Raw genomic sequence first — 17,988 nt, forward strand, 5'->3', positions numbered from 1 at the left:
ACGAGGACGCACCCTCTATTCTCCCTGTCAATGTCCGTGCGAACGAGCGCCGGCCTCAGCGCAGAGGACGGCTTCGACGTCGAAAGTATTTGCGAGGTCATTCCGCGATGAATCCCGCTCCGATTCAACCCCTGGCGTCTTCGCGGGGCACGGGAATGCCAGCTGGTGCCAAACGTCTCGGTAAAAGCGCTGAGCTGCTGAGCTTTCACTTGAGACGTCGGCCAATTTTCGCGTCGGCTCTCTCTTTGTCACACGTCCCATGATCACATGGTATGGGAGAGTCGGTTTCTCGAGAATTGGGGAAAAAAAGGGGCACGCGACGCACAAGTAAACAGTTAAAAAGGGGAAACCGTTTTGAAACAAGTTTCGGATTCTCGTGATAAATCCCCGATAGAACTTGACTGCTTCGCTGTACTCCGGCGAGTAGAACACACTGGAAGCCATAAGCAAATTAAGTGTTACCTTCGTATCCCGTATGACCGACGCGATATCCGCGACGTTTTAAGGAACCAAGCGACATCTGTCGGCAAAAACCGCCGGTAGAACCACTCGTCGCCGCGCGGGCGGGCGACGCTTCGGTGGCGAGGATGGGGTGCCTGCAATCCAAGGCGAATGCCCTACCCGCGCCCGAGGAGTACCTGAAATCGCGGGCGAGCCCCGACATCTCCGTGTCGCAGAAGAACAGTCGCACCGGTTCGTTGCTCACCGATCCCGAGACCGGGGTGTCGCCGCGGACCAAATCGTGGACCACGTACGCGTTCCCCGAGGCTTGGCACAGGAGCCTCGACGGGAGCATAGAGTCGCGGTTCATGAAGCTGACGGACGAGAAGGGCGAGACGGTCATGCGAGTCGGCCGGAGGGGGCCCACGTTCGATCCGCTCTACTACCTCAAGCTGGACCACGGCGCCTTCAAAGAGATGCAGCACAGGGACAAGACCCAGGTGCGGACGGCGGACGGGACGCTCAAAGCTTGCGTCGCGTTCCACATGTGCACAGACATAAGCATACACGAAGCCTTCGGCGCCAAGGGGATCGACGGGCCGGGCTACGTCGTGTACGGCACCACGCCGCACTTTAAGGGCCAGCCGCCCACGGAGAATTTCAACGGCATCGTGCCCCTGTTCGCGTGGGCGAAGGTGTGCGCGTGCGAAATCAAGGGCGGCAAGACGGACGTCGCCGTGTACACCGCGGAGGGACACTTCTTCTCGAGGACCGCGTCGTTCGTGGTGAAGATGTCCGGGGAAGGCAAAGCCGCGGTGGAGAAGTGCGAAGACGCGGGGATCGGCGCCGTCGACGAGGACGGCTCCAAGCCCGGGCTGATGCTGGTGCACGACGTAGACGACTCGGCGCACGGCGCGGAGGAGGGTCTGCCGCGAGCGGATTCGTTCGGAGAAGGGGAAAACAACCGGGACGACAGGCCGCCGCGCGGGCGCAGGCAGCGATTCGTGCTCGCGGGTGGCTCGGACGCGGCGTTCTTCATCTGCACCTACGTCGCCGCGGTGAAGTTCAACCTGTTCCGAAAGTGCGTGAGAAAGTGAGAAAGAGGTTTGAAAGAGGGCCCGGCTGAAAACCGCACCGCGTCGCCCTCGTGTGCGAGTCGCATGAAACCATGTCTCCAGCTTGTTCTTTGTAAGTACAAAAGCGTGTACTCGACTCGCGTCGTCGTTCGATCAAATCAGTAATACGTGTCATCAAAAAGTATTCGTCACTTGCGTTGCTCCTGCTGTAGGTGCATCTGCTGCTGCAGGTGAATCCGGCCCATGTCCTGCCGTTGCGGCTCTCGGTAATCGTGCTTCCACTCCGCCGGGCTCGTCACCCTCGGATCGCCGACCATCTCGCCGCTCGTTGGTCGCCTCGATCCTTGCGCGGTCGCGGCGGGAGCCGAGACTCCACCCGCGCCGAGCTTGAGCTTGTGCGATCCCGGCGGCAGGGTTCCCCGGCTCTGCACCCCCCCCGGTGGCGGCGGGTCCCGCGCGCGATGCGTCATCTGCTGATGCAACACGTGCTGGTACCTCTGCACGTCCGCGTCGCTGGGCTCGAGCCCCTTGGCGCGGAACTGCTGCCGCAGCGCGGCGAGCTGCTGCTGGCTCAGGCGGAACCCCGGCGGCGAAGTCGAATCCCCCGGGTTGGCATTTTTATCGACCCACGCGTCCATCGGCACCGCGCCCGGTCCTCGCCCGCCCTCGGACGCCCTCACCCACGTGGGCGTCGCGTCGACGATCGCCCCGAGTCGTGCGTCCCATCCGACCCCGACATCCAACCCCGCGACCGCCGCGCCGTCCAGCTGTGTCGCCCCGTGTGTGACCCCGTGCGTGACCCCGTTCGGGACCCCCGCGGCGACCCCAACTTTGGCGACCCCAACGCCGCCCCGCCGCGTCCTCGCCGTCCTGGGCTCGAGCGCGCCGGTCGCGGCGAACGCGCGAAGACCCTCGAGCGTCGTCTTCCCCGTCGCCGCCACGCAACGCGCGACGGTCGCCGCGCCGACAAACTCACCCTTCGTCGCGAAGAAACTCGCGCGGTTCCCTCCACCCGCCGCTGCCTCTCTTCGCGCCGCCTCTCTTCGCTCCGCCGCCGCCCTCTCGTCCATCGCGACGCGAATGCTCGCGCCGAGTTTCGTGACGTACCCCGCGGCGATCTCCGCGAGGGCCGTCGCCGTCGCCTCGTCGAAACCGGCGACGACGGATTCCCCCGCCGCGTCGTCATCACTCCCGCCCGCCCGTACATTCGCGGACACGATCTCCGCCACGGCCCTGCGCCACATGCGAGACGCGTCGTCACCGGTCAGCACCCGCGCGAAGAACCGATCGCCACCAACCTCCCCGTCGCCACCAACCTCCCTCGTCCCGGCCCTTTCGTCCCCGCCCGCGCCGTCGAACGAGCCTCCAACCGCGCCTCCGCCAAAGCCGCCCCCGCCAAAGCCGCCTCCACCCACCCGCGAACGGGCATGCGCGTCCCAGCCGCCCGGCAACGCGGGCACCGCGCAGCGCACGTCCCACCGCTCGGGGGCGAAACCAGGTTCGCGCGACGCGGCCAAAAAGTCGCGCATGCCTTCCGGCGTGCGCCGCGGCGGCGACCGGAAGGGCGGGAAGGATCCCTCGACGAACGGACGGGATGGATCCGCCGGGGGTACCGTCGGTACAGTCAGATCCGCGGCGCGCCCGCGCGCGCGCGCGACCGCGCGCAGACGCGTCGCCAACGTGCGGTTCCTCCACTCGTCGTCGATGGGCCCGGTCCAGCCGTCGCCGTCGGCGCGAAGAGACGGCGGCGCGATCGCCGGCGGCTCGCCGACGTCGACTTGCGCCCTGGAAAGTTTACCCTCTGAAAGTTTACCCTCGGCGGGACCCTCGACGTCTTCGATTCGCGCGCGTTTCTTGGCCGAATCGTCGCCGCGGGACCCGGGCGACGTCTCGGCCTCGGCGGATCCGCCCCCGCCGCTGTCCGCCCCCTCCGTCCCGCCCGGCGATCCCGCGCCGGACCCGCCGCCCGAGTCCCCGGCTCCTCGTTCCGGGTCGCTCTCCGGGCTCTCCTCGAAAGAGGGGCGATCCCGGTAGGGTCCCGGAATGTCCTCCGCCGTGGGTCCCTCGTCCGGGTCCTCGCGGGGCGCCCCGGCCGTCTCGGTCCGGACGAGGTCGAACCCAAGGCGCCGCTCCCTCGGGTCGGAACGGAGCAGCTCGTCCAACGCTCCATCCGCCACCGCGGCTTCCCAGTCCTCCTCGTCGTCCTCAGCGGTGTGATACACGTCCTCGCCGCGGGGTTCGAAGCCCGGACGTTCGAGCGATGGGTCGAAGAGGATCGCCCGGATCCTCAGCCGCAGCCTCGCGAGCCGCTCGACGGGCCACGCGGCGTCCACCGGCGATCCGCCCCGGGAGGTTGCGTCGTCGACCGCGTCGTGCCCGGTCGCGACGAATGCGCGCCACGCCTCCGGCGAGCGCAGGCGATCTCGGATCAGACCCAGCGCCTCGCCCTCCCCCAACCATCGCGCCCATATTCCCGAAGCCTCCAGCGCCGCCGCTCGCTCGTGAGACAGCGGCCCCCGCATCGGAAACCCAGCCCGAACCGCGCTTACCTACAGTTGTCCCGATGCTCCAGGTCAGCCGATTGCGATCGGGCGGGGTTGACCGCGGCGCGAAAACCCGGGGGTCTTCGGGGATGACCGTACGCCTTCGCGTGAACGATCAACCCTCGCGAAGCACCTCGCGACGCTAGGGGGCTCCCCGCGCACACCTCGCGCGCGCTCCGAGCCCGGCAAAGTGGCTCTTTTCGTCCGGAACTGCTTGTGCGGGTGGACAATTTTGCCCCGCATAAAATCCGCCGCGCCGTAAAATTTATGCGTTATCTCAGTTTTGGTCACTCGAGCCTTGTGCCACGACAACGCCTACTCTACCAGATCCGGGGACATCCTCGACGGCACCCTGTGCTTCGCCATGATCCTACCGTGCGCGCGCTCCGCCTCCTCCCTCGATATCACCAGCACCCTGTCGTTGACAAAGTCGAGCCTGAGGAATTTTCCCCCCTTCGCCCCCGTCCCCTTCTCCACCTCCGCCTTGAGCTCCCTCAGACTCTTCACCTCCCTCCCGTTCACCGCCCTGACCTCTAGGTCGTGCATCCCCTGATACCCCGCGTTGACCTCGTCCGCCAACACCTGCGAGAGGATGACAACCTCCTGGCCCGGGGAGGTTGGGTGGTCGTTAAGAGCCCTGTCGACCAGCCGCCTCGGAGCGGTGTTGAACCAGTCGTCCCCAAACTCCTGCAGGTGAGGCTGGGTCAACGGCGAGAACACCAGCCCGGCGTAGACGTAGTACGAGGGTAACCTGTCGTACTGGTGCACGGGAACGAGCGGCGCGCGGGGTTTGACCGCGAACGACGCCGTGAACGCCTCCGTCTCTTTGCCGTCGTCGCCGTCGGATCGGCTCTCCGACTCTTCGGTCCCGCCTCGCGACTCTTCGCCTCCCTTTGCCGCCACTTTTCGCCTGATTTTCGCCTCCACCGTCTCCCCGGGGCGCTTCAGCGAGATGAGGTAGTCGAACGCCACGCGTTCCCATCCGCGGAAGCTCACCGTGCCGTCGTTTGCCACCTTTTTTCCGTCAACCTCCATGAGCACGTCGTCTTTTTTCAGGTGCCCCGCGGCAGGACCCAGCTCCAACACCTCGGTGATCAACACCCCGGTCTCGTCGCCCTCCATCCCGAGGTACTGACGCATCGCGGGGTTATCCGTGGGCTGGCACTTGATCCCTAGCGAGCAAAATCCCGCGTGGTGGATAGCCTTCTCTTCCTCCTTCTCCCGCGCGGTGAGAACCGCCTGCCCGGGCTTCGTCCTCGGCCGCGGCATGTGCGTCGCCGCCGCCTTCCAATCGTCCTCCACGTCCTCCAGGAACCTGCGAATGATGGGCGTGGGTATGACGTACCCGATGTTATCCGCGTTCGCCAGGTTCTGGAACGCGAGGCCGACCACGGCGCCGTCGGCGCCCAGCGCTGGTCCGCCGCTGTTACCCGGGTTGATCGCGGCGTCGAGCTGGATGGCGAGTAACTGCGCGGCGCCGTGGGCGTAGTTGGTCAGCTCGATCCTCGACACCACGCCGGACGTTATGGACAGGTTATCGCCCCCCTGGGGAAATCCCACGACGGTGACCTGGTCCTGCAGGTGCGGCGTCTCCCCGAGCGACAGCGGCGCGGGGGGGTGCTCGGAGGCGGATCCCTCCGCCCAGAAGGACGGGTCGTCGACGGCGAGGACGGCGAGGTCGCACGCGTGCCCCACGGCGTGGACGCGGGCCCTGTGCTTGACGCTGCTGCCGTGCCTGCGGACCTGCACGAAGGTCTGGTCGGCGACGACGTGCGCGTTGGTGAGGATGCCGACGCCGCCGGGGACGGGCGCGGCGACGACGACGCCGCTGCCCGAGGTCTCCCGCTGGGGCTTGTTCTGCCACGGCTGGAAGTAGTTCGGGGACGAGTGCACCGTGAACACCTTGACGACGCTCTGGAGCAGGTGCTCGTCGTCGGCGGCCACGGCGGCGCCCGCGGTCGCGTGCGCCCGTCGCCGCGAGGTCATCGCCGAGATCCGGGCGGCGGTGGCGCTACGCGCGAGCGACGCCGCCGCATCCTCAAATCCCTGCGCGCACCGCGTCGAGGCGCGAGCGCTCATCGCCCCCGCGGCGGCGAGCCTGCGTGCGTGCCGTAACAGGGTCGCCATCTCTCCTTTCCCGCCGTCTCGCGCTCTCCTGTGATGGCCTGCTCAGCCTCGTCATCGAAATCCAAACGTCGCGTGAACAACCTGACGTCACGTTCCAAGACGCAGGCGGGTCACTCCACGAACGCGCGCTGGCCTGAAACGATGGCGTCACCGAGCCCGTTGCGGAGCCTGGCGAGGTATGCCAACAGCATAGGCGAATGGGGGGTGCGGTATCACGTCGAAAAGGCGCTCCAGATGGTACCTTGGGTCGCGCAGAAGGTGACGGAGTTGGAGCACGAGGCCGGCACGCCCTTCTTCAACCTCGCCAAGTTCCCTCAAAGAGAGCTGCTCGAGCTCGCGGCGTCCACACCGATCTGTGGCCAGATGCTCTTCGCGGGCGAGGCCATGGCGCCCGCGATATCCACCGCGCCGAGGTTCGGGCCGAAAAAGGACGGCAACGGCATGGTGATGCTGCTCGTGAGGGAGCTCCGGTACCCGGAATTTGGTGAGAACCAGCACAACGGCATGGTGTGGGTGATGCCCAGGCGCGCGCACGTGGGAGACGTGGTGGCTTTTCGCGATCCCGAGGCGCTCAGCACGGGCGGGGGGCTCATGGTCCGCCGGGTCGCCGCGCTCGAGGGCGGCGCGCTCGAGTCCAGCGACCCCGACGTTCCGGATGCGACCGTCCCGAGGGAACACGCGTGGGTGGTGTGCGACAACGACGACGCGAGGCACGCGAGGGACAGCAGAACCTTCGGCCCGCTGGACCTGAGACGGGTCGTGGGCAGGGTGGTGTACGCGGTGCGGTCGGCGACGGATCACGGCAGGGTGCACAACAGCCGGGAGGCGAGGTGGGTGGACGATCCGGTGGTGCGGGTGGAGCTGGACGCGGAGCAGCTCGCGGCGGATCTGGCCGAGTCGGCGTCGGGCGACGTAGGGTGAGTTGGGTGTTAGAATAGCGGATGTATGAATAGCGGTGTGGTGATGCGTGTTAGCGCGATGGTGTCGTGGTGACGCGTGTTAGCGCGATTGCGACATTAAACTACAGCCCGGCGTCAGGCGAACATGTCCACGTCCTCCTTGGGCGCCGGCGGCGGACCGGGCGCGGCGTCCTTGTCCAGCTCGTATATCTGTAAGTAGGTCTCCGTCAGGACCACCTGCTGGGGCAACACCTCGTTCACGGTCAGGTCCTCGGTGTCGTACCAGTTCCCGTCAGCCTTGTGCCACACCGCCGCGCGGTACGCGCCGCTCTCGGGCTTACCCTCGTGCGTTATGTTTGCCACCAGGTTGTACTTGCAAGGGACGTCTCGGCCATCCGGAAGCTTCGGCACCGGTACGTGGTCCGACAGCTGCAAGTTCTTGACCGGGAACGTGACGATCGTGGGGTTCTTCTCCACGAAAAAGTTGTTCTTCGTGAACCTCTTGTGGTGAACGATGAGGTACCGGGGCAGTCGCGCGAGTTTGTACCGCTTACGCCTGGGTTCCGGCCGGAGAACCTCGTGCTCCGTCTCGCCGTCAAACTTTCGCAAAATCTGAAAGAGCGGAACCTGCGGGATGGTGTTCTTCTCCATCGCGTCCTGGAAGAGCGGCGCCGCGGGTAGGTCCAGCGACAGCATGAAGAACGGCATGCGAACCGGCGGGTCGTCCTGGTACGCCAGTCCCGCGTTGGTCACCTCCAACTCACCCTGGAAGCACCGGCTCACGATGCTCTTCCCCCCGCGTTTCTTACCGCTGAGATCGGCGTTGAGCGTGTTGAGAAGCCAAGACAGGAACTCAACCGGGTCGGACTGCTTATCGATCAGGAACCGCCGGTCGGACGCCGCGAGCACCGCCTGCATGAACTCGTGCGGCGAAACCTGACCCTTAAAGTTTCGAGAGTTCCAAATCTTTCGCGTCAGCTCGCCGAACCTCCTCGCGAGCGGCGACGCCGCGGGACCCGGCCCCGCCCCGCCCGCGCCTCCCCCGCCCGCGCCCGAAACACCGAGCTCTCTCTGCGCCAGGAAGAAATCCCGGACCGGCCCGACGCGCATCAGCGACTGCAGCACGACGTTCACGTAGTCCGTCGCTCGCAGGTTGTTCAAACCCACCGCGCCCGTCAGGTAATCCGTCCCGTCCAGGCCCCTGGACCACAGCCTCCGGTGGTCAACCTCCGCGATCTGCGGGGACGTGAACTTGGGGTTGAGCACGTGTCTGATGTCGTCCAACGACGCGTCCACCACCTCGTACATGTCCGGCAGGCAGTACACCCTCCCGGTGTCCAGGTTCATGAACACGTGATGCGTCGCCTCCAGCGCGTGAACGTACGCGTGCGTGGACGGCCCGCGGCCCTGAAAGTACTTGCCGCACACCAGGCACGCGTACACGTTGTGCGGGACGAGCGAGACGCTGCAGCACTTCTCAAAGTCAAAGTCGAGCAGCGAGCGGTTCACGGTGTCCAAGTACGGGCACTCGCGGCTCGACCTAGCCGCCCGCTCCCTGCGTTCGGCGGCGAGGCGCGCGGCGTCCATATTGGCGTCGTCCTCGTCCTCGTCGGGTTCGTTCTCGAGCTCCGCGGCGAGCGCGGCGGCGGCGGCGGCGCGCGCCTCGGACATCATCGCGGGCGCCGGGCGTGGCGGCGGTGGCGCGGCGGCGGCGGCGCCACGGTCATCGTCAACCCCGACGAAGCGCGGCTCGGAAGACGCACGAGGCGATCCCCCGCGCGGCGGCTCCGGGGACGGCGGCTCCGCGGGTTTCGGCTCCGCGGGTTTCGGCTCGGGGGCGGGCTCGGGCTCCGGCGCGGGCGTCGGCGCGGGAGGCGCGGGTTCCCCGGGCGGCGGTCCCGAGTCCCTCTTCGCCCGCTTTCCCCTCGACGGCGATTGGGCGGGCTCGGGCTCGGCCGCGGGCTCCGAGGGCTCGGAATCGCGCTTGCGCTTCTCGCGCTTCCCGCCCGACGCGCGCGGGGACTTGCGCTCGGGCGACGGCTCGCGCGTGGACGTACGCGGAGACTTCCCGCCCTTCTCGGCGCTGCCCTTCGATTGCCTCGGACTCTTCGTCGGAGGGGATTTAGGGGATCGCGGGCCCTCGTCGTTCTCGGCGTCGACGGCGGTGCGAAGGCGAGCGACGAGGTCGGCCTTGAGGCCCGCGACGTCAAGGCCGCGCTTCTTGAGCGCGTCCTTGAGCTTCGCCACCGTGAGCTTCGAGAGGTCGTCCGGCAACGCTGGCGCCATCTCGCCCGGAGTTGTGACTGCCCAACGGCATCGGCTTCTGACTCAGCCAAACTCCGCGGATAGAAAAACCCTCCACGCGGGCTCGGCCGGCCACAGCGCTCACGCCGCGACCTCGTCGTTTTCGCGCCGCGAGCATGGCGAAGGACAAGCCCCCGAGCCGAGGGCCCAAGATCCCGGACGACGTGGACGCCCCGCCCGCCGGCGGCAAGCGCAAGCCGTCGTCCCAGGGGAGGAAGACCAAGACCAAGACCAAGTCGAAGCAAAAGAGCGGGGGCCTCGATCCCATCGTGTGCATCGGCATCGGCGCCGCGCTGGTGCCGCTGGTGCGGGGGATCGTCCGCGCGATCAGGAATAGGCAGAACGGCGGCGGCGACGGCGAGGGAGGCTCACGCAGCGCGTTTAGCTTTGACAAGAAGGGGAAGAAGGGGAAGGCGAAGGGCGGCGGAAAGAGCGCGTCGGGCGGCGGGGAGGGCGGCATCCGCAGGCCCCCGGGCGCGGCGTCGCCGAGCGGCATGCCCCGCAGCGGTAAGATGGCCAACAATAAAAAGGCCAAGGCCAAGTCCAAGGAGCGGAAGGAGCGTCAAAAGGCGGAGGCGGAGGCGGAGAAGCACCGGCCGGGGCAGCTCCCGAAGGTTGGAGACAGGCTGCCCAACGGGAAGGTCGTCGTGAAGGAGGGTAACAACGTGCCGAAGGACGAGGACATCGTGGGAGGCGAGGCGGGCAAGACGTTCACGACGACGTCACACCTCAAGGTGCCCACGTGGTACGCCAGAGTCCGGGAGGAGAGAGGGAACGACTGATGAGCGCCGCCGAGCGGAACTGAATCGCCCAAACTGAAGGTATTTTTTTTTCCATACCCGAGTCGTACTCTGCGTTTCCCGCGGAACTGTTCTCATCCCTCCGGCGGGGGACCGAGGTCGGGGTTCCACCTCGGCGCGCCCCCGGCACCCGGCCATCCCGGCGGCACGCGCGCGCCCCGGGCACCCGCGGCCCCGGCGCCCGGCGCGATTGGATAAAACCCGTCGGGCACGCCGCCAAACTCCACATCCGGGTTGACCAACTCCGGCGGACCCCGGGGCCCCGGCGCGAACCTCGGGTCCCCGTCGAACCCGCCGAGGGGTCCGAACCCGCGCGGCGGTCCTCCCATGCCGGGAACCGGACCGTACGGGTCGAACCGCGCGCCTGGCGGGTTTGGGACGCCGGCGCTCGCGCGGGGAAGCCATCCGTCCCTCCCTTCGCCCGCCGCCGACCCCGTCTCGCCCCTCGCGCCCGGTCCGCGCGCGTCCACCCCACCGACGCCCTCCCCGCTCTTGCCGTCCCCGCTCTCGCCGTCGGGGATCGAACGCCGCACGGGATCGACGAGCGTCGTTCGAACGACGCCGACGAGCGCGGCGACGTCGGCGAGCGCGAGTGTGGGATCCGCCGCGAGCGTCACCTCGTCCGCCACCCGCGCGTGCGTTCCCATCGGCAGCTCCAAACTCGCCAGCGGCGCGTCGGGGTTGTGTGCGCGCGCGCCGTCCTCGGTGCGCACCGAGTGGCACATGAGCGTGTTGCCGATGAAGATCGCCTTGAGTATCGCGCCGACGTGCGCGGGGGCGGGGGCCTGTGCCGAGTTGTCGTAGTCGGCCAGGGCGCAGTACTTGAACGCGTACTCGTCGTCCATGTCGTTCCACCCGACGTGCGGGTCGGGTTTGCGCTTGGGCAACCCGTCGTCGGGTTCCTCCTCCTTCTCCTGGAACATCATCGGGTCCACGTTGTCGCCCGCGGCGAGCAGGACGTAGCCTTCCGCCAGGAAGGTGCAGTGCACCGCGAACATGACGGCGTCCCGCGGGGTTCTGCAGACGACGCGCGCCGCCCTCATGACCGCGAGGACCGCCGGTGGTGTCGCCATCGTTCGCGATACGGGATCCTCGGGGGCGGGCGCCTTTCCCGTCGCGCTCGCGACTCTGTCGAAGCGCCCTAGGCGCGCGAGTTGACATTCTTCGCCTGGTTCGAGGAAACTTCGGACAACCGTGAGACTTCAAAACCGAGTGGTTCTATGGGCACGAATCGGAGGTTCACGACTCGTCAAAAATACCGCGAACGATCCCCTATGGGCAAACAGTATGGCCAGAGTCTCGAATCACCGCGCGCTGAGGCTGGCAAAGCTCAGTTCCGTTCGGCGGATTATCTTCGGCGGTCACAGCTCCGCGCGCGAAGGCAGGTCGCCGCCTCGCACACGCGCCGAAGGACCAGTCCGGCACGGGAGAACACCCACGCCGCGCGCCCTTCGAGGAGGATTCGAGAAGACAGCGGACGTACCCTCGGGAGGGACAACCGCGAGAGGAGAGGATTTGGAACGGGTGAAAAAACAGTATGGGCGTCATCGGAGACAACCCCAGTTACCCCGTGGTGGATCGCGCGCCCACGTTCGGGACCGTAGGTACGTGCACGCGGACGAGCTCGATCGCGCGGAGAGGTCATCGCCGGGCCAACCCCGGCTGATTGCAACCCGGGAGCGCGGCCCCGTCCCCTCTCGATCGTGACAAAAAACCCTTGATGACCTGATGCCCCCGTTCCAGACTGCCGGCCACTGACCGCGTTTCCCCCTCTCCCTCCGCCGCAGTGGGCAACTTCAACGCGACGGACTACCGCGATTGGGCAACGTGGACCGCGGTGTCATTTCCCGTGGGCTGGATGTCGGGCGCCATGTCCGGCCCCGGCATCAGGGTCCCCGCCATGTACGCGTCGGGGTTGATCGGTGGGCTCGCGGGGTTCATGTGGGCTTACCAATCGAGTGGCGGACGGCTCATGGGATTTCTCCCAAACGAAGCCGAGGTGAGGAGCGCGGGGCGATGAATCTCCGCGCGGTCCCCGGACCGTGATAGTCTTCAACCATGTAACTTTGCAACACGTATAAAGAGTCTACGAGGCCTTGGGTCGGGTCGAGCCGCGAGCGGGCGAGAGGCGCGACGGGCGGCTCGTCGGCGCAAAGAATCACAGCTGGCGCAAAGAATCACAACCGGCCGGTGTCCACGCCGATGGACCGCTTCAGCAGCTCGTACGTCATGTACGTGATGCTCACCCCGGGCACCACCTTGGCGTACTCCGGTATGATCCCCCGGTAGAACCCGCCGAAACCCTCCGCGGCGAAGATGTCGCGAAACACCCGGACGAATCCGTGCCCCCTGTCTTGCGCGCAACGCATCTGCAGCCGGCGCCGAACCAGGTCCAGGGGGTACGTGGCGGTGGCGCTGACCACCGCGCTCGTGCTGCCGCACGCGAGCGACACGATCGCGGGTGGCACGCGTTCGCCCAGCTCGTGCTCCTTGGCCAGCTTCGATAACGTCTCGTACGCGGCGAAGTTGATTGCGAGGTTCGGACCGATCTGCGCCAACGTCGGAGCCAAGCCCCGGTATAAACCCCTCGGTCCCTCCTTGCTCCCGATGACGAACAGCGCGTGCAACAAGCCGTCGTAGTGGCGCACGGTGGTCTGCGCCGCCAGACGGGTTCGCACGAGGTCCAGCGGGTACGTGCACGCGCACGCGATCATCCCCGCGGAGCCACCCGCGACGAGCCTCCGCGCGACGTCCCAGCCGAGACCCCGCTGCCCGTCCCTCCCCGCCCTCTGCCTCGCATCCTTTCCGCTTTTACCACCCGCCCGTCCTCCTCCCTTGTCGACTCCCTCGTTCCTGCCCCGGCCGAAGGCGCCCTCGCCCTCGAGGAAGTCCATGATGTTCTCGTAGAGGTAAAAGTTGATGGAGGAGTAAGGCAGGCGCTGTATGACCGTGACCATGTTCCCCTTCCACAGCGCGCGGACTCCCTCCTCCCTGATGATCTTCGCGAGCGCGGGGACGATGCCAACCTTGGCGGTGCCCGCCCATCCCGCCACGGCGCCCGTGCTCTGCAGCTGGCGCAGAATCGTGATGCGCGCGAGCGGTGCGGTGCACGTCTTGCTGAACGCGCCCGCCACGCCGCCGCACATCAGCAGCTTCGTCGTCTCCGGTATGGCGTACAGCGGCGCGGCGAGCCACGGGATCGCGCCCGAGGTGGACGCGGTGTTGTCCGTCTTCCTCCACCACGCGGGTGGGGGCGGGGCGCTCTCCGTTCCCGGCGGGGCGGGGCCACTACGTTCAGCCTGCATCGATACGGGCGTTGGGGACGATGAAGGGTGAGCCGAGGTGCGGTGGGGATGAGAGTGGGCGTCGAGGGAGTCACGATCGAGATCCGACGCGTGCGAGAAAAAAAAGAGAGGCGACGCGAACGATGGGTCGGGGCGCACCATCGCCGGGCAGATCGACGTCCACTCGGTCCAAGCGCCCTCCCGTCCACCTCTCGATGACTAAAGGGCGTCTCTCCAGTCGCGCGTCGACTCCAAAGGCGATCAGCGCGGCGAGTTCTGGCTGCGAGCTTCGATGGCGCCAAAAAACGACGTTCAAAAATTTGGCTTGTTAGCGGGCGGACAAGTGGCGTACGACGTCATTTCCGATGGGACGGCTGGTGACGCTGGCGACGATCCTCGCCCTGTGCTGGTTGAATAGCGCGGATGCGGTGGGTGAGACGAAACACGTCCCTCTGGAAAAGAACGTGCAGGGCCTGATACAGGCTGGGTACCCGAGGGAGCGAGCCGAGGAGGCGCTCCGAGCGGTGGGGAACGCCGATTGCTGCACGAAGCAAATACACTGGCTCTTCGAGCAGAACAAGAAGCGCGCAGAGGAGGGTGAACCGAAGAAGATGAGCTCCGAGTGCCACAAGAGGGACGCTACGGACTACGACGGGTACGCGGTAAAGTGGGGCAGCGCCAACGTCCAGGAGACCTGGGAGGCTTGCTGCGAGAGTTGCAAGAACTACAAACCCGAAGCTCCACATTTCTACCCTTGCAACATCTGGGTCTTCTGCCCGGAGAAGGATGGGTGTTTCGCTCCCGCGGCTGGCGACTTCATCCACGGGCAGTGCTGGCTGAAGTTCCAGGAGGACCCCACGAACCCGCACGTCAACATGCGCGGAGACTACTCGGCGGAGTACAGGAAGACGCACCCGTCGGCGCCAAAGTCGGTGCAGTGGGTGGCGGGATCAATCGTGGAGGAGGGACAGACAGTCGGCAACGGCACTTGGTCCAGCAGAAGCCACTGGAGACGATGACGACGCGGGAAGGAGCGTTTCGGTCCATTTAATCACACGCAAACGTCGCGTCGCGTTCGTTAAATCATAAGCTATCGACCGCGCCCTCGGGATCCTCGCGGTGCATCATCAGGTGTCCCTGCAGCGCCGCCATGGACGCCGCGACGTCGTCGCCGTCCGGGTGCAGATCCCACATCGACCGCGCCGCCGCGTCCGCGAAGCGCTCGGCGAGTCGATCCAACGAGTCCGGGTCCGTCGGCGGCGGCGCACCGCCGAACGCGACGGGGCGCTTCTTCTTCTTCTTCTTCTTCTTCTTCTCGGGCGATGACCTCGCGCTGTCGTCGTCCGCTCGCGTCTCGCCGTGACGATTCATCTTCCCATCCGCGCCGATCGACGGCGTCCCCGTCCGTCGCGTCGGCGCGCGGTAAAAGTGTCGGAAGAGCGCGGCGGCTTGCGCCCTGTCGGGCGGGCCGAAGCCGACCCTCACGTCGATCCGACCCGGTCGAACCAGCGCGGGCTCCAGCGATGAAGCGCGGTGGCACGTCATGAAGAGCAGCCGCCCGTCCACGGCGCCGACGCCGTCGAGGGCGTTGAGCAGGCCGGGTAGCGTCAGACCCCCGGCGGAGGGGTCGTCGAAGCTGCCCCGTCGTCCGCTTCCCCCGTCGACCCCTCCCCCATATTCGACGCCTCCCGGGCTCACGCGGTTCATCGCGTCCCCGGTCCTGGACCCGACCGCCGCGCCCCTCGCGGCGTCCACGTCCTCCAGCAGCACCACCGCGCGCCTCGACGTCGCCGCGAGCAGCCGCTGGAACGCCTCGTCGTCCAGCCCCGCGCCCGAGAGCCGCAGCTGGTAAATCGGCAGACGAAGCTCGCCGGCCACGGCGCACACCAGGCTCGTCTTCCCGCTCCCAGGCGGGCCGTGCAGGAGGTACCCCCGTCGGTACGGGATACCCCGCTCCGCGTACCACCGCTCCAACCCCAGGAACGCCCTCGCGTCCGCCAGCACGTCCTTAGCGTCGTCGCCCTTGAGTATCACCGACGAGATGGGCCTCGCGGGTTTCGCCCCCGCGTCGACCCACTCGGGTCGCGTCCACGCGTGTTTACCGTCCCCGCGCCCGTGCGAACGAACCACCGCGGACGGCAGGTACACCCGCGTGAACCGCCGCGCGGTACCCCGGCCGAGGCGGTGGCCCGACGCGAGGATCCGTCGTACCGTCTCCTCGCCGTCGAGGCCCATGACTGTGAGCCGCAACGCTCCCGCGACGCCGCTCATACCGCCGCTCATACCGCCGCTCATACCGCCGCTCATACCGCCCTCCCAGCCGAACGCCGAAGCGTGCGCGAGCCCCGCGTGCCCGCGGGTGCCGGAGAGCAGCTGCTGGTACCACGAACCCCTGGCGCCGCCGCCTCCCATCGCGCCGAGGCCCGGTCCGTCGGCGACCCCGCCCGCCGCGACGCCTTCGCCCCCCGTCGTCCCGCCGCCGTGTCCCACCCACACGATCGCCCCGCCCACGCGCGTGCACAGCGACTGGTCCCTGAGCAACATCGGGACGGTGTGCAGGCCGAGCTCCAGGGGATCCTCCGGGTCGTCGGGCGCGGACGACGGCGCGTGGGAGTCGGCGCCGTCGGCCGCCGCGAGCGGGGTTCCGATGGGATTCACGACGAGTCGTCGGGACGCGCGTCGGACCGCGGGTTGGTCGTACACCCAGCGCAGCGCGGCGAAGTACTGCGGGGTGCCGCTCGGTATTTCGTACGTGACGAACATCCTGTCGTGGGCGACGCCGCGGATCCATCGCCACAGCCGCCACGCGACGCCGACGAGCGTGGAAGCCACGGCGAGCGCGACGCTACCGCCGATGAGGTCGTTGTTCATCGTGGCGACGAGCTGGTGCCTCACCTGAGTCCAGATGGATGCCAGAGCGGATATCAGCGCGGCGTAGTGGCTCGCGCCCGCCGCGCACGTGCCCGCGTTGACGCAGGCCTCCACCACCTGCTTCGCCATCGCTGCGCCTTGTCGAGTGCAGCGGCTGGAGTTTTATTAGGGCACCGAAAGGAAAGGCGAATCAAATTCAACTGCGCGGGCGTAACAACGGGGGTGTGGCCATGAGGCTCGCGGTGGGTTTGCTGACGATCGCCTCACTGGTCGCCGTGTCGGACGGCCAGATGAACCTGTACGATCCTCACGACGACGCGCTCGACCACGTCCAGCCGAATAAGCCGCACGCGGACGCGCTTCGCAAGCTGCGCGCCGGTCTCGCGAACGATCCCCACGGGATGATGCGGTGGTGGGAGGGTGACTACCCGTGCAAGATGCCGTGGCGGGGTATACGGTGCGAGGGGGGCAACGGCGTGACGCACATTATCATGAGCAACAGGGGGCTCAGCGGGCACATCGACCCGGCGATAGGGCTCATAGAGACCCTCCAGGTGCTCGACCTGGGGAATAACTTCATCTTTCACGAAATCCCCGGCGAGGCCATAGCAAACCTCACCAGGCTGGAGACCTTGAACCTGCACAACAACAAGATAAGGGGGAAAATACCTCCAGAGCTGGGTAACTCCACGTCGCTGGTGCACATCGGGTTATCGAGGAACCTGTTGGCAGGGCCGATACCAAAGGAGTTGGGAAAGATACAGACGCTGGTGTCGCTGGACCTCGCGATGAACTTCCTTAACGGGACCATCCCTGCCGAGCTTGGCGACCTCATCTACCTGGCTGAGCTGAACCTTGGAAAGAACCGTCTGCGTGGCGCCATTCCGCCGGAACTGATCCCTGAGGACAGGGTGAGCAAGCTGGTGACGCTGCGGATGAGCAGTAACATGTTGGAGGGGACGGTGCCGACGTGGTGGGGGTCACAGCTCAAGTACCTGCAGATCCTCGACCTGAGCAGGAACTGGCTCATCGGCGACGTGCCGCCGGCACTGGCGGATATTCCGAACTTGAGGGAGCTGTGGCTGAACCACAACAAGTTTATGCGCGGGGAGACGCCGGCGGTGTTGACCAATAAAGGGCTGCAGGTGCTGGTGCGGTGATATTTTTTTTGGTTGCCAAACGTGAAAAGCGTCGGCTGTCCCGTCGTTTTCTTTCTCTCGGACTTCGGTGGGCGCAAGTACGAGGCGACTTTAGGATTAGTGATAGGTAGACAGCTAGCTAGTCAACGATTATATCGCGTCTGCGTCGTCCGAGTAATAGATCCTGACGAGCCTCGGGGATCGGGCGCGCCGAGTCATCAGCCGCGTGTCGAGCCACGACTTTTTGGCAACGACGTCCTATCCGAGTTGAACCAAACTGCCAAACGAACGTCGCGCCCGTGTCGCCGCCCAAGCTCCGGCACATCCTCAGCGCGCGACGGATCGTTCATGTCATCCACTGGCGCGCCCTGTTCCTCCCCTGGCGAGAGGATCGGCGCGCGCCTCTTCGCCAGCCGCGCGAACCACCGCCGAGAGAACTATGTCGTTCGTGGGGTCCCACGAAACTCGGTCGCCCCCGCCGCGGTCCTCCCTCCCTCCGTCGCA

The 17,988-nt window shown here is 66.8% G+C and overlaps 12 protein-coding genes across 12 annotated transcripts; 6 read left to right on the plus strand and 6 right to left on the minus strand.

Annotated features, from left to right (window-relative positions):
* Nucleotides 1-107: 107 nt before the first annotated feature.
* On the plus strand, nt 108-1,538 carry MICPUN_56286 (predicted protein; the record flags this gene model as incomplete). Its single annotated transcript, XM_002499463.1, has 3 exons — nt 108-216; nt 441-457; nt 507-1,538. The coding sequence occupies 3 exons, from the start codon at nt 108-110 to the stop codon at nt 1,536-1,538; spliced, it is 1,158 nt and encodes a 385-aa protein (XP_002499509.1).
* A 167-nt stretch (nt 1,539-1,705) lies between these two features.
* MICPUN_99026 (predicted protein) lies at nt 1,706-4,039 on the minus strand (the record flags this gene model as incomplete). The annotated part of the gene is made up of 1 exon (XM_002499950.1): nt 1,706-4,039. One exon carries the CDS (start codon nt 4,037-4,039, stop codon nt 1,706-1,708), a length of 2,334 nt encoding a protein of 777 aa, XP_002499996.1.
* Nucleotides 4,040-4,380: 341 nt separating this feature from the next.
* On the minus strand, nt 4,381-5,980 carry MICPUN_67083 (predicted protein; the record flags this gene model as incomplete). The annotated part of the gene is made up of 3 exons (XM_002499951.1): nt 4,381-4,882; nt 4,964-5,272; nt 5,363-5,980. Coding segments are annotated over 3 exons (1,429 nt in total), but the record flags the coding sequence as incomplete, so codon positions are not given.
* Nucleotides 5,981-6,328: 348 nt separating this feature from the next.
* On the plus strand, nt 6,329-7,108 carry MICPUN_56283 (predicted protein; the record flags this gene model as incomplete). Its single annotated transcript, XM_002499464.1, has 1 exon — nt 6,329-7,108. The coding sequence occupies one exon, from the start codon at nt 6,329-6,331 to the stop codon at nt 7,106-7,108; it is 780 nt and encodes a 259-aa protein (XP_002499510.1).
* Nucleotides 7,109-7,221: 113 nt separating this feature from the next.
* MICPUN_78752 (predicted protein) lies at nt 7,222-8,673 on the minus strand (the record flags this gene model as incomplete). Its single annotated transcript, XM_002499952.1, has 1 exon — nt 7,222-8,673. One exon carries the CDS (start codon nt 8,671-8,673, stop codon nt 7,222-7,224), a length of 1,452 nt encoding a protein of 483 aa, XP_002499998.1.
* Nucleotides 8,674-9,506: 833 nt separating this feature from the next.
* MICPUN_56281 (predicted protein) lies at nt 9,507-10,175 on the plus strand (the record flags this gene model as incomplete). The annotated part of the gene is made up of 1 exon (XM_002499465.1): nt 9,507-10,175. The coding sequence occupies one exon, from the start codon at nt 9,507-9,509 to the stop codon at nt 10,170-10,172; it is 666 nt and encodes a 221-aa protein (XP_002499511.1). The 3' UTR covers nt 10,173-10,175.
* Nucleotides 10,176-10,264: 89 nt separating this feature from the next.
* MICPUN_56280 (predicted protein) lies at nt 10,265-11,263 on the minus strand (the record flags this gene model as incomplete). Its single annotated transcript, XM_002499953.1, has 1 exon — nt 10,265-11,263. The coding sequence occupies one exon, from the start codon at nt 11,261-11,263 to the stop codon at nt 10,265-10,267; it is 999 nt and encodes a 332-aa protein (XP_002499999.1).
* A 314-nt stretch (nt 11,264-11,577) lies between these two features.
* Nucleotides 11,578-12,269, plus strand: MICPUN_107779 (predicted protein). The gene is made up of 2 exons (XM_002499466.1): nt 11,578-11,794; nt 11,978-12,269. Exons 1-2 carry the CDS (start codon nt 11,728-11,730, stop codon nt 12,208-12,210), a joined length of 300 nt encoding a protein of 99 aa, XP_002499512.1. The 5' UTR covers nt 11,578-11,727; the 3' UTR covers nt 12,211-12,269.
* A 133-nt stretch (nt 12,270-12,402) lies between these two features.
* Nucleotides 12,403-13,336, minus strand: MICPUN_70377 (mitochondrial carrier family; the record flags this gene model as incomplete). Its single annotated transcript, XM_002499954.1, has 2 exons — nt 12,403-12,958; nt 13,034-13,336. Coding segments are annotated over 2 exons (859 nt in total), but the record flags the coding sequence as incomplete, so codon positions are not given.
* Nucleotides 13,337-13,839: 503 nt separating this feature from the next.
* MICPUN_56277 (predicted protein) lies at nt 13,840-14,493 on the plus strand (the record flags this gene model as incomplete). Its single annotated transcript, XM_002499467.1, has 1 exon — nt 13,840-14,493. The coding sequence occupies one exon, from the start codon at nt 13,840-13,842 to the stop codon at nt 14,491-14,493; it is 654 nt and encodes a 217-aa protein (XP_002499513.1).
* Nucleotides 14,494-14,557: 64 nt separating this feature from the next.
* Nucleotides 14,558-16,474, minus strand: MICPUN_99023 (predicted protein; the record flags this gene model as incomplete). The annotated part of the gene is made up of 1 exon (XM_002499955.1): nt 14,558-16,474. The coding sequence occupies one exon, from the start codon at nt 16,472-16,474 to the stop codon at nt 14,558-14,560; it is 1,917 nt and encodes a 638-aa protein (XP_002500001.1).
* Nucleotides 16,475-16,635: 161 nt separating this feature from the next.
* Nucleotides 16,636-17,505, plus strand: MICPUN_78699 (predicted protein; the record flags this gene model as incomplete). Its single annotated transcript, XM_002499468.1, has 1 exon — nt 16,636-17,505. The coding sequence occupies one exon, from the start codon at nt 16,636-16,638 to the stop codon at nt 17,503-17,505; it is 870 nt and encodes a 289-aa protein (XP_002499514.1).
* Nucleotides 17,506-17,988: the final 483 nt, after the last annotated feature.

Source organism: Micromonas commoda, chromosome 2, assembly GCF_000090985.2.
Source record: "Micromonas commoda chromosome 2, complete sequence".
In the NCBI taxonomy this organism is placed as follows: domain Eukaryota; kingdom Viridiplantae; phylum Chlorophyta; class Mamiellophyceae; order Mamiellales; family Mamiellaceae; genus Micromonas; species Micromonas commoda.

Excerpts from the sequence above, each read along its gene's own strand:
- MICPUN_107779 (XM_002499466.1), top strand. The coding sequence starts at position 11,728 with ATGGGCGTCATCGGAGACAACCCCAGTTACCCCGTGGTGGATCGCGCG. Across the intron at positions 11,795-11,977 it reads GCCCACGTTCGGGACCGTAG|TGGGCAACTTCAACGCGACG; the intron begins GTACGTGCACGC and ends CCTCCGCCGCAG.